The sequence below is a fragment of the Silurus meridionalis genome, chromosome 22 (genome assembly GCF_014805685.1).
Source record: "Silurus meridionalis isolate SWU-2019-XX chromosome 22, ASM1480568v1, whole genome shotgun sequence".
NCBI classification, from domain to species: domain Eukaryota; kingdom Metazoa; phylum Chordata; class Actinopteri; order Siluriformes; family Siluridae; genus Silurus; species Silurus meridionalis.
In genome coordinates this window covers 4,432,037-4,451,601 of record NC_060905.1, presented here as the reverse complement: position 1 = coordinate 4,451,601, position 19,565 = coordinate 4,432,037, and the positions used below count along the sequence as shown (strand labels likewise).

The 19,565-nt window shown below is 38.5% G+C and overlaps 1 protein-coding gene across 2 annotated transcripts in view; it reads right to left on the bottom strand.

The window, feature by feature from the left end:
* The window catches only part of col5a3a (collagen, type V, alpha 3a), a 96,062-nt gene extending 92,785 nt beyond the window's left edge, over positions 1–3,277 (bottom strand). For both annotated transcript variants that reach the window (XM_046834746.1, XM_046834745.1), the window contains exon 1: positions 2,933–3,277. In XM_046834746.1, the coding sequence (XP_046690702.1) occupies positions 2,933–3,011 (79 nt within the window). In that variant the 5' untranslated portion in view covers positions 3,012–3,277. The remainder of the gene's footprint in view (positions 1–2,932) is intronic.
* Between the last annotated feature and the right edge of the window lie 16,288 nt (positions 3,278–19,565).

The window sequence follows — 19,565 nt, the reverse complement described above, 5'->3', positions numbered from 1 at the left end:
ACATTGTGGGTGGCTGGTGCATGTTGTATGTCATCGCCCTGTGCGCTTTAACCCGTCTCTGAATCCGCTCCTGGAGCGCAGAACGAGGACAGGAACCTTCCAGAAGATCCACTGATGCAAGATTGTCAGTTCCTTTCCCCTTCTTGCATGAGACACCTGCAGGGGACGGACTAAGGAGCAGTTTGTCCAAAAACAACTCTGTCATTCTAGCGCTACCCCAAGTTACAAAAAGCTGCCAAAAAGGGAATCCCCATTGATATGTGCAACATCGTCCAAGGCAGGACGCTGCCCGTGTTTGCACAACCTGAGATGTTGGATAGCTGCAACAAAAATTCAAGCCTCCAAAAATACACAGACTGTGTGTTTAGGAAGAGGCGATTTCATCTCTGCAGACCAGATGTTTACACAACTGCTTGTAGACCGAAGAGGGGCGCCCGCTCAAAGTTGCTGGATGTTATCTATGCATAGGAGATATGATAAAAGGCTTATAGTTCATCAAAAAAAGAAAAAAAAAAGGAAAGAATACCGAGCGCTGAGTTCCAGCGCAGATGGGAGGTCCGGCTTGATGAGAAGGAAATGTTCAGGTGATCCATTCGAAAGCATCTCCGCAAGGGCTAACCAGTAGCCTTTAGTCGATCCGCCCATTTTATATACATAGCGGGATCAAAGAGAGAACATGTTCTCTGGTGAAGCAACAGGATCCCATGAAGGGGTGGAGATACACGCCTGAACTCCCCTCGGTTGAGTTTTTTTGTTTGCCAGGGTGGGGAATGCACGCTAAATGCCGACATAAAAGAGCATGTGAAACGAAGAGGAAAAAAATGGCACCTCTCCAAATGTGGGCCGAAAGAAGAAAACATGACATTTTGAAGATGTTTGCAAGATCGCCTTTTTCTCCAGCCGTTTTATTTATTGTCATTAATGTGCGGTTACACATAAGCAGCAAAGAACGTTTTTTGTTTCGTTTTTTGTGCTTGCATGAGTTGCTGCACCATTCACACATTTAACCATGTGTGTTAGTCATAAATCTCTGATTACATGCCAGCAGCCCATATTCTCATTTAATTGTCTGCTAATGGTTTAACTTTAGACCTACATGCTATCACACTGTGCATTTCGAAAACACTAGGCAATGCTGTGCAAAAGTCTTGGCACCCCGTTTCCATGTTCTCTCGCATTCGTTCATCTTCCATAAGCGCTCCAGAGTCGCAGCGGATCGGAGGTCAAGACATACTTTCACATCTAGGAACAATTAGAGTATCTCATTCACCTACTGTCATGTTTTTGGCCATTGGAGGAAAGCAGGGAATCTAGAGGGAGCCCATAGAAACAGGAGGAACACACAAAGCCACCTTATATAATATTTATGTAAAGAAAAAGAAACGATTAATCCCATTGATCGAAAATACGAACCAATAAAGCAGTTATCTTCATGCAATCTCTTTAGATCTAAGTTAACTGATGATAAATTCAAATTTGCAGCCTACTGCATGAAGAGATCAAACTAATCATAGATGGAATGCTTGATAATTAGAATGATACCTGTGCTATAATGGTTTTCATGGAAAATGATTCCAGGTGATCTGGAAGGAAAAGAGTCTACTAGTGTCAGGTTTCAATGCAAATTTGCAAATTTTGGGAATGTTTGCCAACAGATGAGATAGAGCAGTTTGGGAACTGGTGATTGTGAAGCAGCAGCTTCATTGTGCATCTCAGCTCTCTTAATTACATAGATTTGATTAGATTCTTTCTTTCTTTTAGACACTGTGCAAAGTAAAAGTACAAAACAATTAAATGCAGCTAGCATGGAACCCAAAGTACATATAGATAGATAGATTGTCACATAGTTGTGAAGAAACAAACTAATTAGCTCGCTAACATTAGTTGTTCACTGAACCATTACATTCTCTTGAAACCCACACCACAAAAGAAACACCCAGGATCTGTTGAATTTTTGTGCTGTAGTCAAGAAAATGGCAATCCAAACAATAAGTGACTGATAAGCAATTTAAATCCCACGTGCAGATGTTCAACAGAACTTAAATCTTTCCAACCAACTCACTCGAGTGTCTCAAATAGAATGACTCACGGTTCAGAACAAATCTGTGTAGGCTGCACATTCCCTCTGCTGACTTACACACATCTGACTGTATTACATGTCCATTCTTTATAGCTAGAACTTATAGAGCCTTGAGATTTACGACCCTCAAGTCTTATATTAGAGACTATTATAATGAGTCCTAATTACTCTTTAAAAATGAAGTCCTTGGGAAAAGAATGAACTGGTGTCAACTCAGTCTTCATCCCAAATTGCCAAACTGCATGCATTTAGTAATGAGTTGTGGACAGACATGCAAAATAGAACCACAATACGTGCTTCCATTTTTACTTTAGAATTAATTTTAAGAAATGAAAATTTGTCTAATAAGATAATTCACTGCAATGAATCTCTTTAACAAAATAAATTGAGAAATGAAATGACAGATGAGTAAGATAGTATAGATGAAAATTCTATTCATTGTTATTCATAATATTATTAAATTTATCATTCAAACTAGATGATAAAAACTGTGTGTGTGTGTGTGTGTGTGTGTGTGTGTGTGTGTGTGTGTGTGTGTGTGTGTAAAGATTAGTTGATATACTTATGTAAGGTGTCAGGAGCTAAATGAGCCCATAAGGTATTATTTCCTACTGTACAGTACAAATAATACCGATATTCTAATTACCCCGACATTTACCCACTGGGGCATCTTAGACCCTCTCAATTCTTAAATAAATAAATAAACCTTCGGAAATGTTACCCCATAGAGCTAACTATTCTATCCGTCATAACACTTTACCCCACCTTGCCACCCCTAAGAATTTCCCCACTTAAAAAAAACACACACTTTACAAAGCGCTAGGATTTGTTCGCCCCCCTGTGATACTTTACCCGCGTGTGTTGTGGTGGTGTGTAAGATGATGAGGAGAGCCAGGAGTGCTCTTTCCTGTCCCCCCGTCCCTCGGTTCATGTTGGACAGTGCGCAGTTCCAGCCAGGAGACGCGCTGGTTACACTGAAGCCATGCGGCGGTGGGAGGCAAGAAAAGGAGGAGAAAACGGAGACAGGGCGAAGTTACAGTGAAGCCCGGCGCAGAGGTGAAGACAGAAGGTCCAGGTTAGAAGTGTCCTCGTTCCCGAAGTGTCCCAGCTGCACTACCTCCCTGCATCCAGTTTCCTCCCTCGGTCTCTCTCTCTCTCTCTCTTTCTCTCTTTCTATCTGTCGCTCTCTGATGCGCACTTGTGCGCTCCCTCCCCAAAACTTTCCCTCCTCTCTCTCTCTCTCTCATCACCCCTCCCACGGACACTGGGGATGAGAAGAGGCTCATATTGCATTCTGACTTTATAACAATCACTTAGTCACTGCACATCCATCAGACATGTCGTGTCATGATGATGAGGATGATGATAATGAGCTTTATTGTCCTAGATCTTATACAACTGAATACTCTCTATCTACTTTATCTACTCTACCTATCTATCTATCTATCTATCTATCTATCTATCTATCTATCTATCTATCTATCTATCTATCTATCTATCAGATATATATATAGTGTGTGTGTGTGTGTGTGTGTGTGTGTGTGTGTGTGTGTGTGTGTGTGTGCGTGCGTGCGTGTGTGTTTACGTATATTAAGGTTGTCAAACTACAAATTATTTTTAACTCATTTTATTAACTCAATATTTTATCTATCTATCTATCTATCTATCTATCTATCTATCTATCTATCTATCTATCTATCTATCTATCTATCTATCTATCTATCTGCAGAAATATATAATAGAAGTTGAACCTGGATGCATCTTTTACTATATGTACGTGTAACAATAAATAAATAAACAAACAAACAACTGGGAGACCTCAGTTCCTGACTGGGAGATCTCAGTCAGTCTGGATTAAGAACAGCATTTCCGACAGCACCACAATGAGCACTTGGGCACCCTCAGGGCTGTGTGCTCAGCCCACTGCTGTTTACTCTGCTGACTCACTACATGATCCACATCAATAAATTCGCTGATGATACAACCGCGGTGGGTCTCATCAGCAAGAACAAAGAGTCAGCATACAGAGTGGAGGTGAAACAGGTAACAGCCTGGTCTCAACGTTGACAAAACTAAAGGGATGGTAGTGCACTTCAGCAGAGCACAGAGCGGCCATTCTCCACTGATCATCGATGGATCCTCTGTGGAGATCGTCAAGAGCTGTTCATCTGGTGGAGAACTTTACCTGGTCTCTTAACACCAGCTCCATTAGCAAGAAAGCCCAGCAGCATCTCTACTTCCTGAGAAGGCTGAGGAAAGCCATCTCCCTCCCCCATCCTAACCATGTTCTACTCAGGGACCATTGAGAGCAGCTGCATCACCGCCTGGTTTGGGAACTGCACCATCTTGGATCGCAAAACCGTACAGAGGGTAGTGAGGACAGCTGAAGAGATCATCGAAGTCTCTCTCCCCTCTATCACAGACATTTACACCACACACTGAATCCACAAAGCCAACAGCTTTATATTTATATTCTTTTTCCCATTAGGGGTCACCACAGCGGATCATCCCCCTCCATACTACTCTGTTCTCTACATCTGCCTCATCTTTTAAACCAAAAACCTGCATCCATAATCCATAAACCTCTTCCTTGGTCTTCCACTTTTCCTCCTTTCTGGTGGCTTCATCCTCAGCATTCTTCTACCAATATACCTCATGTCCCTCCTCTAAAAATGTCCAAACCATCTCAATCTCACCTCCATCACCTTGTCTCTAAAACGTCCTACATGGGCTGTCCCTCTAATAAACTCATTTCTAATCCTGTCCATCGTCGTCACTCCCAACAAAAACCTCAACATCTTCAGCTCTGCTACCTCCAGCTCCACCTCCTGTCTTTTACTCAATGCCACTGTCTCTAATCCATACAACATCTCAGGTCTCACCACAGTCCTATAAACTTTCCCTTTCACTTTTGCAGATACCCTTTCACAACTTGACTTGAAATAAATAAATAAATAAATAAATAAATAAAACAAGCTCGTATATGATACAGAATTTGAGTTGCTTCATTACTCTGTATGCATCCAATAAAATCTTCAAATCTGGCATCTTGACCTGCCTTGGTGTCTGCTCGTTGAACTTCATTGTTATGAATGAGTTTGAACTTTCACCCCTCTGTTCTTTCAGAGCACCAATGGAATGGTGAGAAGACAGCGGGAGAGCAGGGAGGGGTTATCTATCCTATCGCTCTGTCTCGTTGAGCTTCTGCACTTACCGTGACAGGAGCATGACACTGTTATCACCTAAAAGCATCTTTCATGATGGACAACAGGCCGGGGTCAGTTACTCAGATCAAGTGAGCCCTCGTCTATACATGGAATGGCAGTATTGTGGATGTGGATAGCAGGACTACACACTCTCCTGTTTTCGCCTCTTGTCATTAGAAGGAGCTGTAGCTGCAGGCACTCGAGATCAGCGCCGGGACATTGAATTTGAAAAAAGAACAAAATAGAAAAGAACACACAAGTGGGGGTTTGATACACATTTAACATTAAGGAGTCTCCAGTGTCAGCAGTTGCCAATAGTTATAAGTAAAACTATAATTTTATGTTTTCCACCACAGGAAAGTCTGGAACTAATACATCATTTTAAATACAATGTATAAAAAAGTATTTGTCACTGGTTAATAAATAAACCATATATAAGGAAGTTGGACTCTGATCAGAAGGTTGTGAGATTTAATCCCACCACCACTAAGCTGCTACTGCTGGGCCCTTGAGCAAGGACTTAACCCTCAACTGCTTAGGTGTATTAATGGATAAGGGCTTCTGATAAATGCCTTAAGTGTAATGATACATTTCTATAATCAGTGCTTGAAGTAGGTTACATGTAAAAAAAAAAAAATTATGACTTATTGCACATAATAATGAAAAAATAACAGAAATATCAAGAAATGACAGGAATCTCCTGTGGATTCTCATTCCTTTATCCTCAGAAGGTCCTTCATTTTTGTCAGAGTTGTAGTGGTTTCTGGAGCCCATCCTATCAGGAACGCCAGGCTCAAGTTAAAAAAAACCTACCCTTTACAGGACGCCATTTCTTTACACGGCATGAAACACATTCACATCTTTGCATGAGTACTATGTTTTTGGAGGTGGGAGGAAACCAGAGGACCCAGAGGAAACCCACAGGAACAATATCCCAGGTTCAGGTTTAAACCACTGACCCGTGAGACAGCACGGTTGTACATTGATTTTGTGATTCAGTTTGTTTTTTTGAAAAGTCAAAGGTCAATGCATATACAGTATCTTGGCAAATAACATCATCGTTTATTATTCAAACAACATCAAGGAGCCATCCGGCTGCCAGAACAAGATCCCTGTTTGCTTTAGAACATTGCTGCTTCCATTATTCTTTGATTGAGAGCCCTGAAGTTTGTTTCCCATGAAACTAAAAATCTTGCTTCCTGAAGCATTGCTTGCACTGTTGTTTTGTTTACAGATCACTTTTCATCTTCCATCTTTGTAGCTGGAATGCACTGACAACCGACAAATGGTAGGAAAAAAATGGATTCTTGTGACTTAAGGCCCTTGTTATAAATCTTTCAAAAAGATGAGCAGGAACCAGGAAACCAGCCAAGAGTCAGCTCAGAGATGTTTAGGAGATTTATTAAGTGTTCACAAAGATGGAAATCAAGAGCAGAAAGTCGTATGACTCCGGAGTTTGTTTGGTGTCTTGTCAGGATTGGTCAGGTCTCGTCTGACATGTCTTTGAAAATATGAAGTTTAAGTACACAATAGTTGAACTGTAGTTAATGTGAACATTTTAATACAAACGTTTAGGACCACAGTTGCCCTCAAGGTTTCTTCTACCATCTCAGGGAGCTTTATTCTAGGGAACAAACCTAAACACAGAATATTCAGCTAAACCAATAATATTGTCTTTTGTGGGTAAACTTTTTGCCAGCGTTGTGCTATGAATAAACTAACAGCAATCAGTGGTTTTCAATCGTCCAGCATAAACAAATGTGAAAAGTATCAACATTTTTTGTATGGTTGTGCATTTGTCAAAGAGTTCTCAAAAAAAGATGTGTTGGATGCAAGGATCTCAATAAACAACTGGGTCAGAACATCTACAGCACATTAGGTCTTGTGGTGTGTTCCTGGTATGTAGTGGTTCATTTCTAAAAAAAAAAAAGTGTTCTAAAGAAGGACAATTGTTGAACCAGCAACAGGGAAATGAGGTCTCAGGTATAACTGATGTGTTTGGGGAGTGGAGGTTAACCCATATTACCAACTTCTACAGAAGAGCTACATGCTGGGACCATTAAAAAGCAAAACACACAGTTCGTTACAGTTTACTGTGCATGGTGCTGCAGAGTGTTTGGGAAACTCCATCCTGGCTCTTGTACACCACCAAAAGCACCTACAATTAGCAGGTAAGCTTCAGCACTGAACCAATGGAAGAAGATGGCGTAGTTGAATGAACTTTATTTCCTTTTACATCATGTGGATGGTAATCCTGGAATTCATGCAGATCTTTCTTCGATGACCACTTTTCTAAACTTTGTTGCAGAGCAAATTATGACAGAAAAGGCAAACAAACAAAAGATGTTCATGTTTAAGAACTATGAAAAAAGTACAAGATGTTGACTTGGCCTCCAATTTTCCAAGATCTTTAACCAATCAAGCATCAATGGAATGTCCAGTACAAACAAGTCAGATCCATAGAGGCCCCACCTCCTTACAGGACAGGATCTGCTGCTAACGTCTTGGTGAGAGATACCACAGCACACCTTCAGTGGTCTTGTGTAGTCCAATATCTATATAATACATATTTGAGTTGTTGGATTAGATGTAATGGCTTTATTTTGTGTGATTATGCTTACTATGTGTTTCCTTGCTTGTTTCGACAGTATCTTCCTATTAGACTTGCATTAGCTTTATTTTCTTTATCTAATATAAGAAAGTAGAAAGTTAATTAAAAAGAACAAAGCTGGAGAACTCAATCAATTCTCAAACTTAAGCTCAAGTGGTACAAAATAGAGGACTAGCACTAGCATTTAGTCTTAATGCTAATTTCTATCTGCTCTACAGAATTGCCAGGCTTTCAGAATCCTGCCAGTGAAATCCTGCAGTTTCAGTTGAAACATTTGGGCCAACAAGATGCTAACAAGATTCTTCCCTAATTGAGAACATTCTGATTAAGTGATAACATCACCGTAACTCAGGCTTCGAGGTACTTTTAAGATCACTCAAGAGGCCATTAAGAATAAATCTAGATCTCTCCTGGGGGGGAACAAAGCAACAGGAGTGCTATGGAATCCGCTGTGGAAGACACATGGGACACAAGACTTATCCGAACCCACAATCCTTCCTTTATTTCCCCCATTTCACAGCCCACACGCACCCGCATTCTGCAGGGATGGAATAATTGTGAAAGCATTCAACATGCAATTTTTCAGGAAATGGCTGCAAGTCAAGATACACAGGCTACAAGGCAAAGGGTCAATGACAATTATGCCGAGTAGGCGTAATAAAAAACTTGTGTGCAATGGTGTGAATTCTTACAAAAACATTTTTATTTTATTTTTTTAGAGGTAAATACATGTACACAGGAAATTAAAGATGATTGTGGATAAGCTCACCCTGACTAATTTCAATATAAAATGAGCTTTTTTTTTTTTTTTTTGCAAGTCAGGACTATGAAAGAAAGGCTTCTATGTTAATGTTCCTAGCATGATCGATATACACTTTATAGTGCCAGAAATGACTTTAATTTAATGTAATGTTGAAAAAGCCTTTATGTAACCTTTTCAGAATGCATAAAAATCAAAGGCACTTTAAACGAATGTACAGTAACATTCTAAAACGTTGCAAAAAGGTTGTAGGAATGTTAAAAAATGTTGTTTTTTTAAATGGTCAAAAATGTTTTGAAGGCTCCAAATACCAGCTGTAATTTTTAATTTATATATGTATATACAGGATAGATAGATAGATAGATAGATAGATAGATAGATAGATAGATAGATAGATAGATAGATAGATAGATAGATAGATAGATAGATAGATAGATAGATAGATAGATAGATAGATAGATAGATAGAATGTATTTTGAACAAACTTATAAAAAAAGTCTATGGCAGAGACTATATGCATGAAGCTGTTGAGCAAATAACATATAACAAATTATATATATATATATATATATATATATATATATATATATATATATATATATATATATATATATATATATATTTGTGTGTGTGTGTGTGTGTGTGTGTGTGTGTGTACAAAAAATTTACTTCACAATGTTGTTGGGTGGTAACTTTGATATTCAAAAATGGATTTCTGCTTTTTTTAAAAACTTCAGTTGTAGTCTGACAATATTGATGATACAGTGTCATTAGATACAAAAATGGAACATTCTAGAAATGAAACTGAACAACTGTTTCTGAATGTGTATAAACCTTATTATAAAATGTTTTCCGAAATTATCTCCAAAACTTCTTCATAACTTTCAGAAAATGTTTTATTAAACTGTTACACTCACATTGAGATTAATGCTAACATATTTCATCATAATATATTACAGTTCAAGAACGTTCATAAATTCAAAAAAACATTCTACAAACACAAAGTTTGGAAGCTGTTGCTCAAAATATAGGGACTGCAATAGATCTGTGAGAAGGGCATGCAAAGGTCGAGTGAGGGAAATTTTAAACTGCTGAGATGTCCAACTATTCCACACGTATTGATCCATGGAGCAAACGGCACATCCCTCACACACACTGCCGTAAGCTTGGGCTCACATTCCTGACAGATTTTAGCAGATAGTTACTAAGAGTGTACTCAGCACTCTGAGAAATTCTCATAGTCGGTTTGAACTGCTCCGTCATCCTGCCCTCGTGTCAGGCCAGAAATCCATTACGTCCACGGTCAGAGCCAAAATTAGTTCAGGGTGGAGATGATGGGGAGTGGGGGACTGAAGAGGGGGAGAGGTGGGGTTGCAAGGGGGCGGCGGCTTCGCTCAGACAGCATGGCCTCGTTTCATCTATGTCCCAACATGCCCTGTTTGTTTTGTCTTGAATAATGTGACCAGCACAAAAGCAGCTAGTTGAGGCTGTGTGTGTGTGTGTGTGTGTGTGTGTGTGTGTGTGTGTGTGTGTGTGTGTGTGTGTGTGTGTGTGTATTTTACCTGGCACAGTGAAATGTCATGAATAATTTCGTTTTTGTTTTTGGCTCCTGAACATTTGCTCACCTTGGTGATAGAGAAATACAGTGCTACATTATTTTGAAATAAGATCACGACATAATCCAAACCTGCCTCACCCATGGCGATGTAGAACGCAGGATATAACTCTTAGCTCTGGCAATATGCAGACAGGTCTGGCTTCTGTCTGGTTTTATCACAGCCGCATCAGTTCAGTCATTTTAGATCGCAGTAATTCAAACTATTTTGGTCTTTAAACATGTTTAAAAAGTTCGACCTTTTTTTTACATGCCTATTCATCAATCTATTTTCTGTACTGCATATCCTACAGGAGCCTGGAGTTCCAGGGAACTCGGGGCGCAGTGCAGGGGAAACCCTACACGGAGGATACTCCCTACACACACACACACACACACACATGCACACACACTTATACACAATGGACAATTTGGAAATGCCAAACAGCCTACAATGGCAGAGTAAAATCTGAGTACCAGGAGGAAACCCGTAAAGCCCAAGAAGATTTGAGGATTTAAACCTTAACTCCATCGGTGTGGGGCAAATATACTAACCACTAAAGGGTGTGGGGATTTTTTTATAGTCTTATATAGACTAGAGGATAGAGGATAGTCTTAAAAAGTTAGAGTGGGAAAAGTTACCAAAATCTAAATCAAATTATGTTTTTTTTACTATGTTCTTTTTACCAAGCTGTGATGATGTTCCATTCAAAACACAACAAATATATTGGGGCACCTGAATTCTCCAGCCATATGTTGTTCTCTCTGACCATAAAATTTAAAGATCTCATTTCACTTTCAGTCCCAATTTGCTCTTATAATAATCTGAAATTCTGGGAAGATGTTCCACTAGATTTTGTGAAGATTTGTGTGAGATTAATTTAGTGAGATTCATTCAGTGAGGTCAGAGCTCAATAGCAGGTCTATCAAGATCTTCCACACACTTCCAACCCATGCATATGTTCATGGAGCTGGCTTTGTGCACAGGAGAATTGTCATGCTGGAACATGTTTGGACTTTTTAGTTCAATTGAAGGGAAAATGTCATGCTACTGCATCCAAAGACATTTGATAAAATTGTGTGCCTCCAATGTTGTGGTAACAGTATGTGGAAGAACTATTGTCTTTACTTACAGTGTAGCTCCTTTACTATTCTGAATTCTTTGCTTAATCTTAATTGTGATTATACAACAATAAGACATATACATACACATTATAGATGGTCAAATATAACTAGTGTCGTTACAATATGCATGCAAGTCTAAACAAATCTCTTTGAAAGGAGTCTCCAGTTTAAAATTCTGAAGTAAAGCTGTAACTACATTACCACAATAAACTATGCCGTATGTAATTTCTTGATAAATATGACAAGTTGCTTTCCCTCCAGTGTTTTCACACATACACTGTATGTCGCACTGAATTGATAAAAATGATAGAGAGAAGATAGATAGCGATAATGACAGAATCACTGATACAAAAGTGAGTATCCGTCTAACGCAGGTGATTTAAATCATTCTTCGTGTGGATCAGTTAAGAAATGAACATGATTTCACAATCCAATTGAAAGAATCTAAATCCAATTTTCACAACCTTTACCATAGCTTTTCTTGGTTTCACAGGTGGAACATGCCGGAACAGGACGGGAAAATCTTAAGAAAAGTGAAATATGCAAGTCAAGTTTTAGAGCCAGAAACTCTTTCTCTCACTCTTTCTTTCTCCTCCCTTCCTTTCTCTCTCTCTCTCTCTCTCTCTCTCTCTCTCTCTCTCTCTCTATATATATATATATATATATATATATATATATATATATATATATATATATATATATATATATATATATATATATATAAAATGCTAAAATTCTAACTATTCTTAACAGCTAATCAACTCTGAGTAATAATTAATGTTCCATCATTCCTCTGCTTATGGTTGTGTTACAGTAAGTAGCCAATGTTTCAGAATAGAGAGGTTTTAATACAGCAATTTAAAAGTTTTATAACGGCAATCACGGTGAAACTGAAGGTGAAGAAGCTTCCCAAAATTCTTATTTAACATCACTTAAATAAAAAAAAAAACTGTCCTAGCAAACAAGTAAAACATCTCTGTCAGAGTAACTGGTTTAACAATATAAAGGAAGAAAGTTCATGAAACCACAAATAGACAATTTCAGAACACAACCGCAGATTAATGAGAGAAGCCAGCATTCACTGGAAGAGAGTTGCAGGATGACCTGAAAGCAGCAGGAGCAACAGCTACAGTAAGTACAATAAAAAGGAAAAAGTTGTCTGAAAAATAAATAGTGAAGTAAAGTTCTAATACCAGAAAAATCTACTAAAGTACAGTTAAGTTTTTATCAGGAATGTTGTTATTACAATGAAACATGGTGGTGGGTGGGTATGGGGTACTAAAAAGTAAGTAAATATGAACGAAATGTTACTGTATATATGGTATAATACACAGCCCTGTATAATTTCAGCAAAAGAAATGACACTGAAACTCAAAATCATTTATTGCAAGGTGACTTTGTGTTTACACCTGTACCAGTTTTGCACACAGTAACAAAATGATTTTAGTCCATTTCTCTAAGCAGATTTGCTCCTGGTTGTTCAGGTTGGTTTGTTGATGCTTTTGGTCTACAATTTTAAAATAGTGCCACAAATTCCCAATAGGATAAAGATCAGACTTTGACTGGGCCACTGCAGGATATTATCCAATAAAATGTTGCTTTGGCCTAGTGTTTGTGATCACTTTAACTTTCAGGTTCAATTTTGTTTAGCATTTTATAGCATGTTCTTTTGCAGTGTTTATCTATAGTTTGCTGATATTTGTAGAGCGTTCTTAACAATGAACATTGTCTCAAAGCAGCTTTACAGAATAAAAAATTAGTCCCTATCCGTTTCTCCCTAAAAAGAGCCAGCGGTGAGGAAAAACTCCCTGATTATGAAGGTATGAGAAGAACCAGACTCAAAATGGAACCCATCCACATCCGGGTGTCTGAATGTCCATTCATTATAGTTCCAGGTTGGAGGTTATTAGAGGTTATTAACAGTTTGCTGATGGACACTTGAATGTAAAACTGTTCATTGCAATTGCAGCCCTTGTAGCAAACTCCAGAAGCAATATATTTAGATTAGATTAAACAAAATGTGAAATATTGAAGCATGGTGGTGAGAGCGCAAGTATTATTGCTGTCATTTCAGCAGAACATCTTCCTGTATAACAATTAAACGATTCATACATATTCCAATACAGTCCAAAAAAGCAAATTTTTAAACTACTGCTATGTTTATATATTTTTATATATACATGTCCTGTTAGTGTAAATGTCTCAAAGGTGTACAAACTTTTGAACTAAACAGCAACTAATCTGTTTTATTTGTTTTGTCTTAAACTTGCATTTTAAAGCCAAATGAAAACCTTGTTACATACAACAATTTATGTAGGTGTTTATTTTTCCTCTTTGCGTGTGTGTGTGTGTGTGTGTGTGTGTGTGTGTGTTTGACTGTATTTTATTGTTTAAAATTAGATGGAAAAAACTCTATTAGTCACTGGCTATAATTGGTTTAACCTCATAAAACAAGATTTTGTGTGCAATTTAGAGTATTTAGAGCAAACACAACAAGGGGCAGATTGTGTAAATAGTCCAAGTGGCTTTTTTCTTTTTTTGTGTGTGTGTGTAAGCATCCAGGGTTGTGTTGCTCTCCTGCCGGAGTCGCGGAGCTGCCAGATCCACGGCAAGACTTCTCAGTGTGCTGTTAATTCCAATAATTACTGACGCAAAGGTGCTTCGCATAGCGCACACACCGGGACCCAGTCTCTTACTACACAAACAATCTATAATTACACAGAAACTGGTGTCCTGCTACTTTTTCTTCTTCTTCCTTTGTTCCATTGTATCTCCTGTGTCTGTCTACCTTTGCTTCCCTTTCTGACACTCGCTCGTCTCTCTCCTTCACTTCTCTCCTTTTCACTTTTTTATAAAGGAGGCTAGGTTGAGGGGTAAATCTTAATTTTTTTCCTCCCCGGCTGCCTTGTTCTCTTTATTTCCCTTCTTGTGAAGTTTGCATTCCTCACCTCCTCAGCAGACAGCACACAATAGAGGATAAGGAGTCACTCCTGACCTGAAGCAAACATTCCACAACAGCCGGATTCTCTCTATTTGTGTGTGTGTGTGTGTGTCCTTCTAGTGGCCCTGCATGAGAATGGGGTTAGTGTCCTGTCTGCTTTTGTGAGCCGAGGGCAGAAGTGAACAGTCTCACGCCCTCCATGGAAAGAAGGACACTTTATTTCAAGTACTCAAGTACTAAACGTTTGCGGACACCTGGCCGTAAGATTAGTAGGTGCTTTTTGAACATCCCATTCCACATTTAGTCCTCATTTGCTGTTATGATACCCTCCATTCTGCTGGGAAGATGTTCCACTAGATTTTGTGCTTCAGCCACGGGGGCCTGGAGTGCAGTCAGCATTTACATTCAACCTGAAGGTGTTAAGCTAATGATGTGCTCAACAAAAGCTGGAGCTCAGAATGATTAGGAATCTGGAAAAAAAAACATAATTTAAAAGTTAGAATGGTGGGAAATTCTCCTCAACCACAAGTGCATTTACAGAGCATGAGCACCATAAAAAAAATTGGGGGTCGTCAGGGTTAGCAAGGCCTTCTCACTTGGCCAAAACTCTATCAGAATCACTGACTTATGTTTTGAAATGTTTTAATATGTATTAAAATATTCTCAATAATCTATTCTCTTCAACTTCTTTTGTCATTTTCGGTTTGCTTTTCTGTCCAATCAAATTACAGCTATCGTGTTTCCAGGGTGAACACTGCAGGCATCCTTATTGATTCAAATTCATGTTGCTTGAAGCTGTTGCTTTAACCAGTCAGAGTTGATCACTTAAAAAAACATTTCGAAAGCATTTAAACACGTCTTTCCCCCACCCCCTGGTTTTATATTACTTGTTAGTGCCTTTAGTCTCAAAACTAAAGAAGCAAACTTCAGACAATAAACACGCATTAGTGATCAGCTACATTTTTCATGTTTAAAAGGCCAAACTATTTAAAAAGGAAATTGATCTCTCTGTGGCTGCAGGTATCGCCTGAGCCGAAGTGTCATATCACATCTAAAAGGTCAGGGGTCACGTGTAGATGACTTAGAAGCAAAACTGTGCAAAGACAAAAGCAATTACGCTGATTTTTCATTTCTATTTCTTACTGTGTGAAGTCATCAAAAGGATTGTTTCTGCCCGAAACCTCTATTATCTGACTAGTCTTTCTCTCTATGCTCCAATACCACACACACACACACACACACACACAGACAAACACACACACACACACACACACACACAAATGTTCACTTTTTCACTATTCTATTCTATTCCAAATCTGAACAAAATGTAAATAATAATTCCAAAAATTGAGGTTGTAAAATTCTATTCTCTGCCACTAGACCTATTTTGCTCATTTCTATTTTATTCTGTTCTGTTCCGTTCTTCTTTGCAATTCTCTTCTCTTGCACTTCTATTTATTTCTATCCCTTTCTATTCTGTCACAGACTATTATATTCATGCTCATAAACACCATTCCATCACATTCTATACCATTCTTTCCCGTTCCATTCAGTTTCAGCCCAATATATTGGAAATTTTTTCTTTTCTTTTTCAATTCTATTATTCTAGTCAATTTTACTTATCATATTCCTTTCTATTAGACATCTATCCCATATATCATTTTCTCTTCTCTTCTTTACTCAACTCTACTATTTTATCAACCTACAAAATCTTTTCTATATTCCTTTAGTATTTTATTCTATATTCCTGTTCTATTCCTTTTAAATTCCCTACTATTCCTATCGGTTAGAGCTATTCTATTCTATTCTATTCTGTACATTTCTATTCTGACTGTTTTTCATTCTATTCTTTTTTTTTTAAAGAATTATATTTTATCCCTGCTCCAGATAAAGACGACCCCAGGGGCAGGATGGAATCCTTTGTCCATGCACACAGGGCAGGGAAATGAGGGGTGAAGTGGTCGTTGTTGTGCATGCATGAATGTGTTTGATTGTGTTCCTTTTTACCTGCTTCTTATGTTACCACTCAGTTTTATTGCTTTGCAGCTGGGACAACATTGTGCAGACACTCGCTCTGACACACACACACACACACACACACACACACACACACACACACACACACATGACAAGTCCCGGCTTGAGTGCATGACCTGAACATAAATGCATGAAGTAAATACAATGAAGCAATACATGATCTAATCCTCCTGCATTGTTGTGGCAGCAGGGGGCGCTGCAGGCTCTCAATAGCTCTCGCTTCTCCTTGACTCAGAGGTGGGTGTGTGATTTGACAGTGGCCTTCTGTGTTGCGAATGAAAGAGAAGAATGCTGAAAGGTTTCGGGGCGTAAATGAGCTGCTTGAGGCGGACAATAGCTTCAGTCAGTCTGTGCTCGGACTTGAGTCTGCTTAATTAATCTCAATTTCACACAGGATTGCATGTGACTGTGCGTTTTTCACCTCTCCCTTTCTATCTCTCTCTTATTCTCTCCCTCTCTCTTTCTCTCTCTCTCTCTAACTCTCATGGATCAGTTCAACTTGTGTCTGTGTAAGGGCTTTATTTTACACAATAGCTGCTTTTGAAACATTTTATGTATTACAAAGTTGATCTGAGAACATCTGGATTAGTGATAATGACTTCTTGGATCATATATCAGATGCCTCTGTATAAATGAAGCCTAATAATGAACAGCTTGAAATGAATTATGCAAGAAAGAGAAGCATATAATCATAGACATGGTGACATTTTCTATATTCAAATTAATGAAAGGAGTCTCCAGTGTCAGTGCTTTTAAATGCAGGAAAGTGTTCAGGTTTGCTCTACTAAGTAAAGCACCTGCTAAAACCTGAAAGAGCTTTAGTTATTGGAAACTCTATTCTGATGCGCATGAAATTAACTAGACCTTAAGGGGCACCAGCAGCAAAGTAAAGGTGTATCCCAGGAGCCAGGGTGTTCGACATGGCAGGTCAGTTTAGTTTTTTAAGAACGCATAGCTTCTCTAAGATTTTTTACACAGGAGCTAATGATATACACCTTTGACAGTGAGAGGTTACTAAGAGTAACATTATTGAGGTGTGTAAATTAGTGAAGGCAATGTCTGATACTGTAATATGCTCTGGCCCTATCCCAATGTGGCTTGGCGACGTAGTTTACAGCAGATTATGGTCACTGAATAGCTGGATGTCCGAGTGGTGCTCAAAAAACAATGTGGGCTTTATATATAATCTGAGCAATTTTATGGGCAAGGCTGGCCTGTTAGGGTGGTGCGGTATCCATCCCACTCGGAAAGGTACTGCTCTCATTTCTTGTAGTATGGGTCATAGTATCACAGCACTAGTTAACCAGTGACTGTCCAGAGCCAAGGCCAGGGAGCAGACAAACAGGCTAAACCATCCATCTGTGTCTCCTGAGAGAAGCCAAAATGTAGGAATTCTCAGAAAGTCTGTTTAAGTAACCTGATTAACATTCAATTAAATAAGAATAAGTGCACAGCCAGCACCTCTGATCTAAAGATTGGATTGTTGAATATTAGCTCTTTCATGTCACAAGTGCTGACTATAAACAAAATTATTACCGACCAGAAGTTTAATGTAATGTGTTTGACAAAAACATGGATTAAACTGAACGAATATCTAGCATAAAATGAAGCGAGTCCTCCTGGGTACAGTTACATACACCAGCCCCGTCTAAATGGCAGAGGAGGCGGAGTTGCAGAGGAGGCGACGTTTTTTCGCCAACATAAAATATTTAGCGTCCCAAAGCATTAATTATTATTTATAGACCCCTAGGGCCCTACTCTGCTATTATTAGAGAATTTGCAGATTTCATCAAAAATCCAGCTCCTTTTTTAGACAAATTTTGTTGCCGATTTTAATATTAATTTTGATCATCAGAAAGATTTCTAAAGAACAGCAGTTGCGTCCATTCTAAATTCAGTAGAAAATTAGTCATAATGTTATAGGACCCACTCATAGTGGTGGACACATAATTTATATAATATTAACATTTGCATTCAATATAAAAAATATAGTCATAATTCCACAGTCTGAAGCTATTTCAGATCATTACCTTATCTCTTTACTGATCTTTGAGTCATTGCATTCGTACATCACCACGTTACCGTGTTAAGCGCACATTCGCATCAACTACAGCAGTGACTTTTATCAACAATCTTCCGGAGTTATCGCTATTAATTAGATCACCGTCTGACCCCACAAAGCTCGACAGGGTCACTGAATGTTTAGAATCAATGTTCTGTTACACTCTAGGTGATGGTGCTCCACTTAAAGCCAAAATGATCAGGGAGAAAAAAATTAGCACCATGAAAAATGATCATTCGTGCTTCTTAAAATATACCACTCGAAATTAGAAAACATAAATGGCGTCAAACAAAATGTAAAGTATCGCAAATAGCATTGAAGGAGAGTCTCCTGAGTTATAGAAAAGCTTTTAGTGCTGCCAAATCAGCATAGTTCTCCACCCTCATAGAAAATAACAAGCAAAATCCTAGATTTTTCTTCAGCACGGTAGCAAAATTAACAGGAAATAATAGCACTGCACTAATATGCACACCATCAATAGGTAGTAATGATTTCATTAACTTTTTTAATAATACAGATGAAAACATCCAGACGATTAATATAAATCCAAACTATTTATAAATAACCCTGTAGATAGAACTATAATTATAACAGACAATTAATTAAGTTTTTTTCCTATTCAAGAGAATGACTTAATTGCATGTATTTCCTCATCAAAATCATCAACTTGCATTCTTGATCCCTTGCCTACAAGTTTCTTCAAACAGATAATTCCAGATTAAGAGATAATTCCCTTAATTAAGAAAACTGACCTTAACCCTTGTCAGCTCTCCAACTATAGGCCAATATCAAACCTCTCCTTTATCTCCAAGATTTTAGAAAAAGTTGTAGCACAGCAGTTCTGCTCACATCTACTTAGGAATAACATTTTGGAAATATATCAGTCAGGAGTTGGGCCTCATCATAGCACAGAGACACCTGTTAAATGCCTCTAATCAGGGTTTTGTTTTCTTACTTGTTTTGCTCGACCTTAGTGCAGCTTCTGACACCATTGATCATACTATCCTGCTTGCTTGACTAGAGAATGTTGTTGGAATAAAGGGAACAGCTCTCTCCTCTCACTTTCTAGGTACAGTTTGGTGTTCCACAAGGATCTGTCTTAGGCCCACTGCTTTTCTCTTTATGTATGCTGCCTCTGGGTGGAAATTA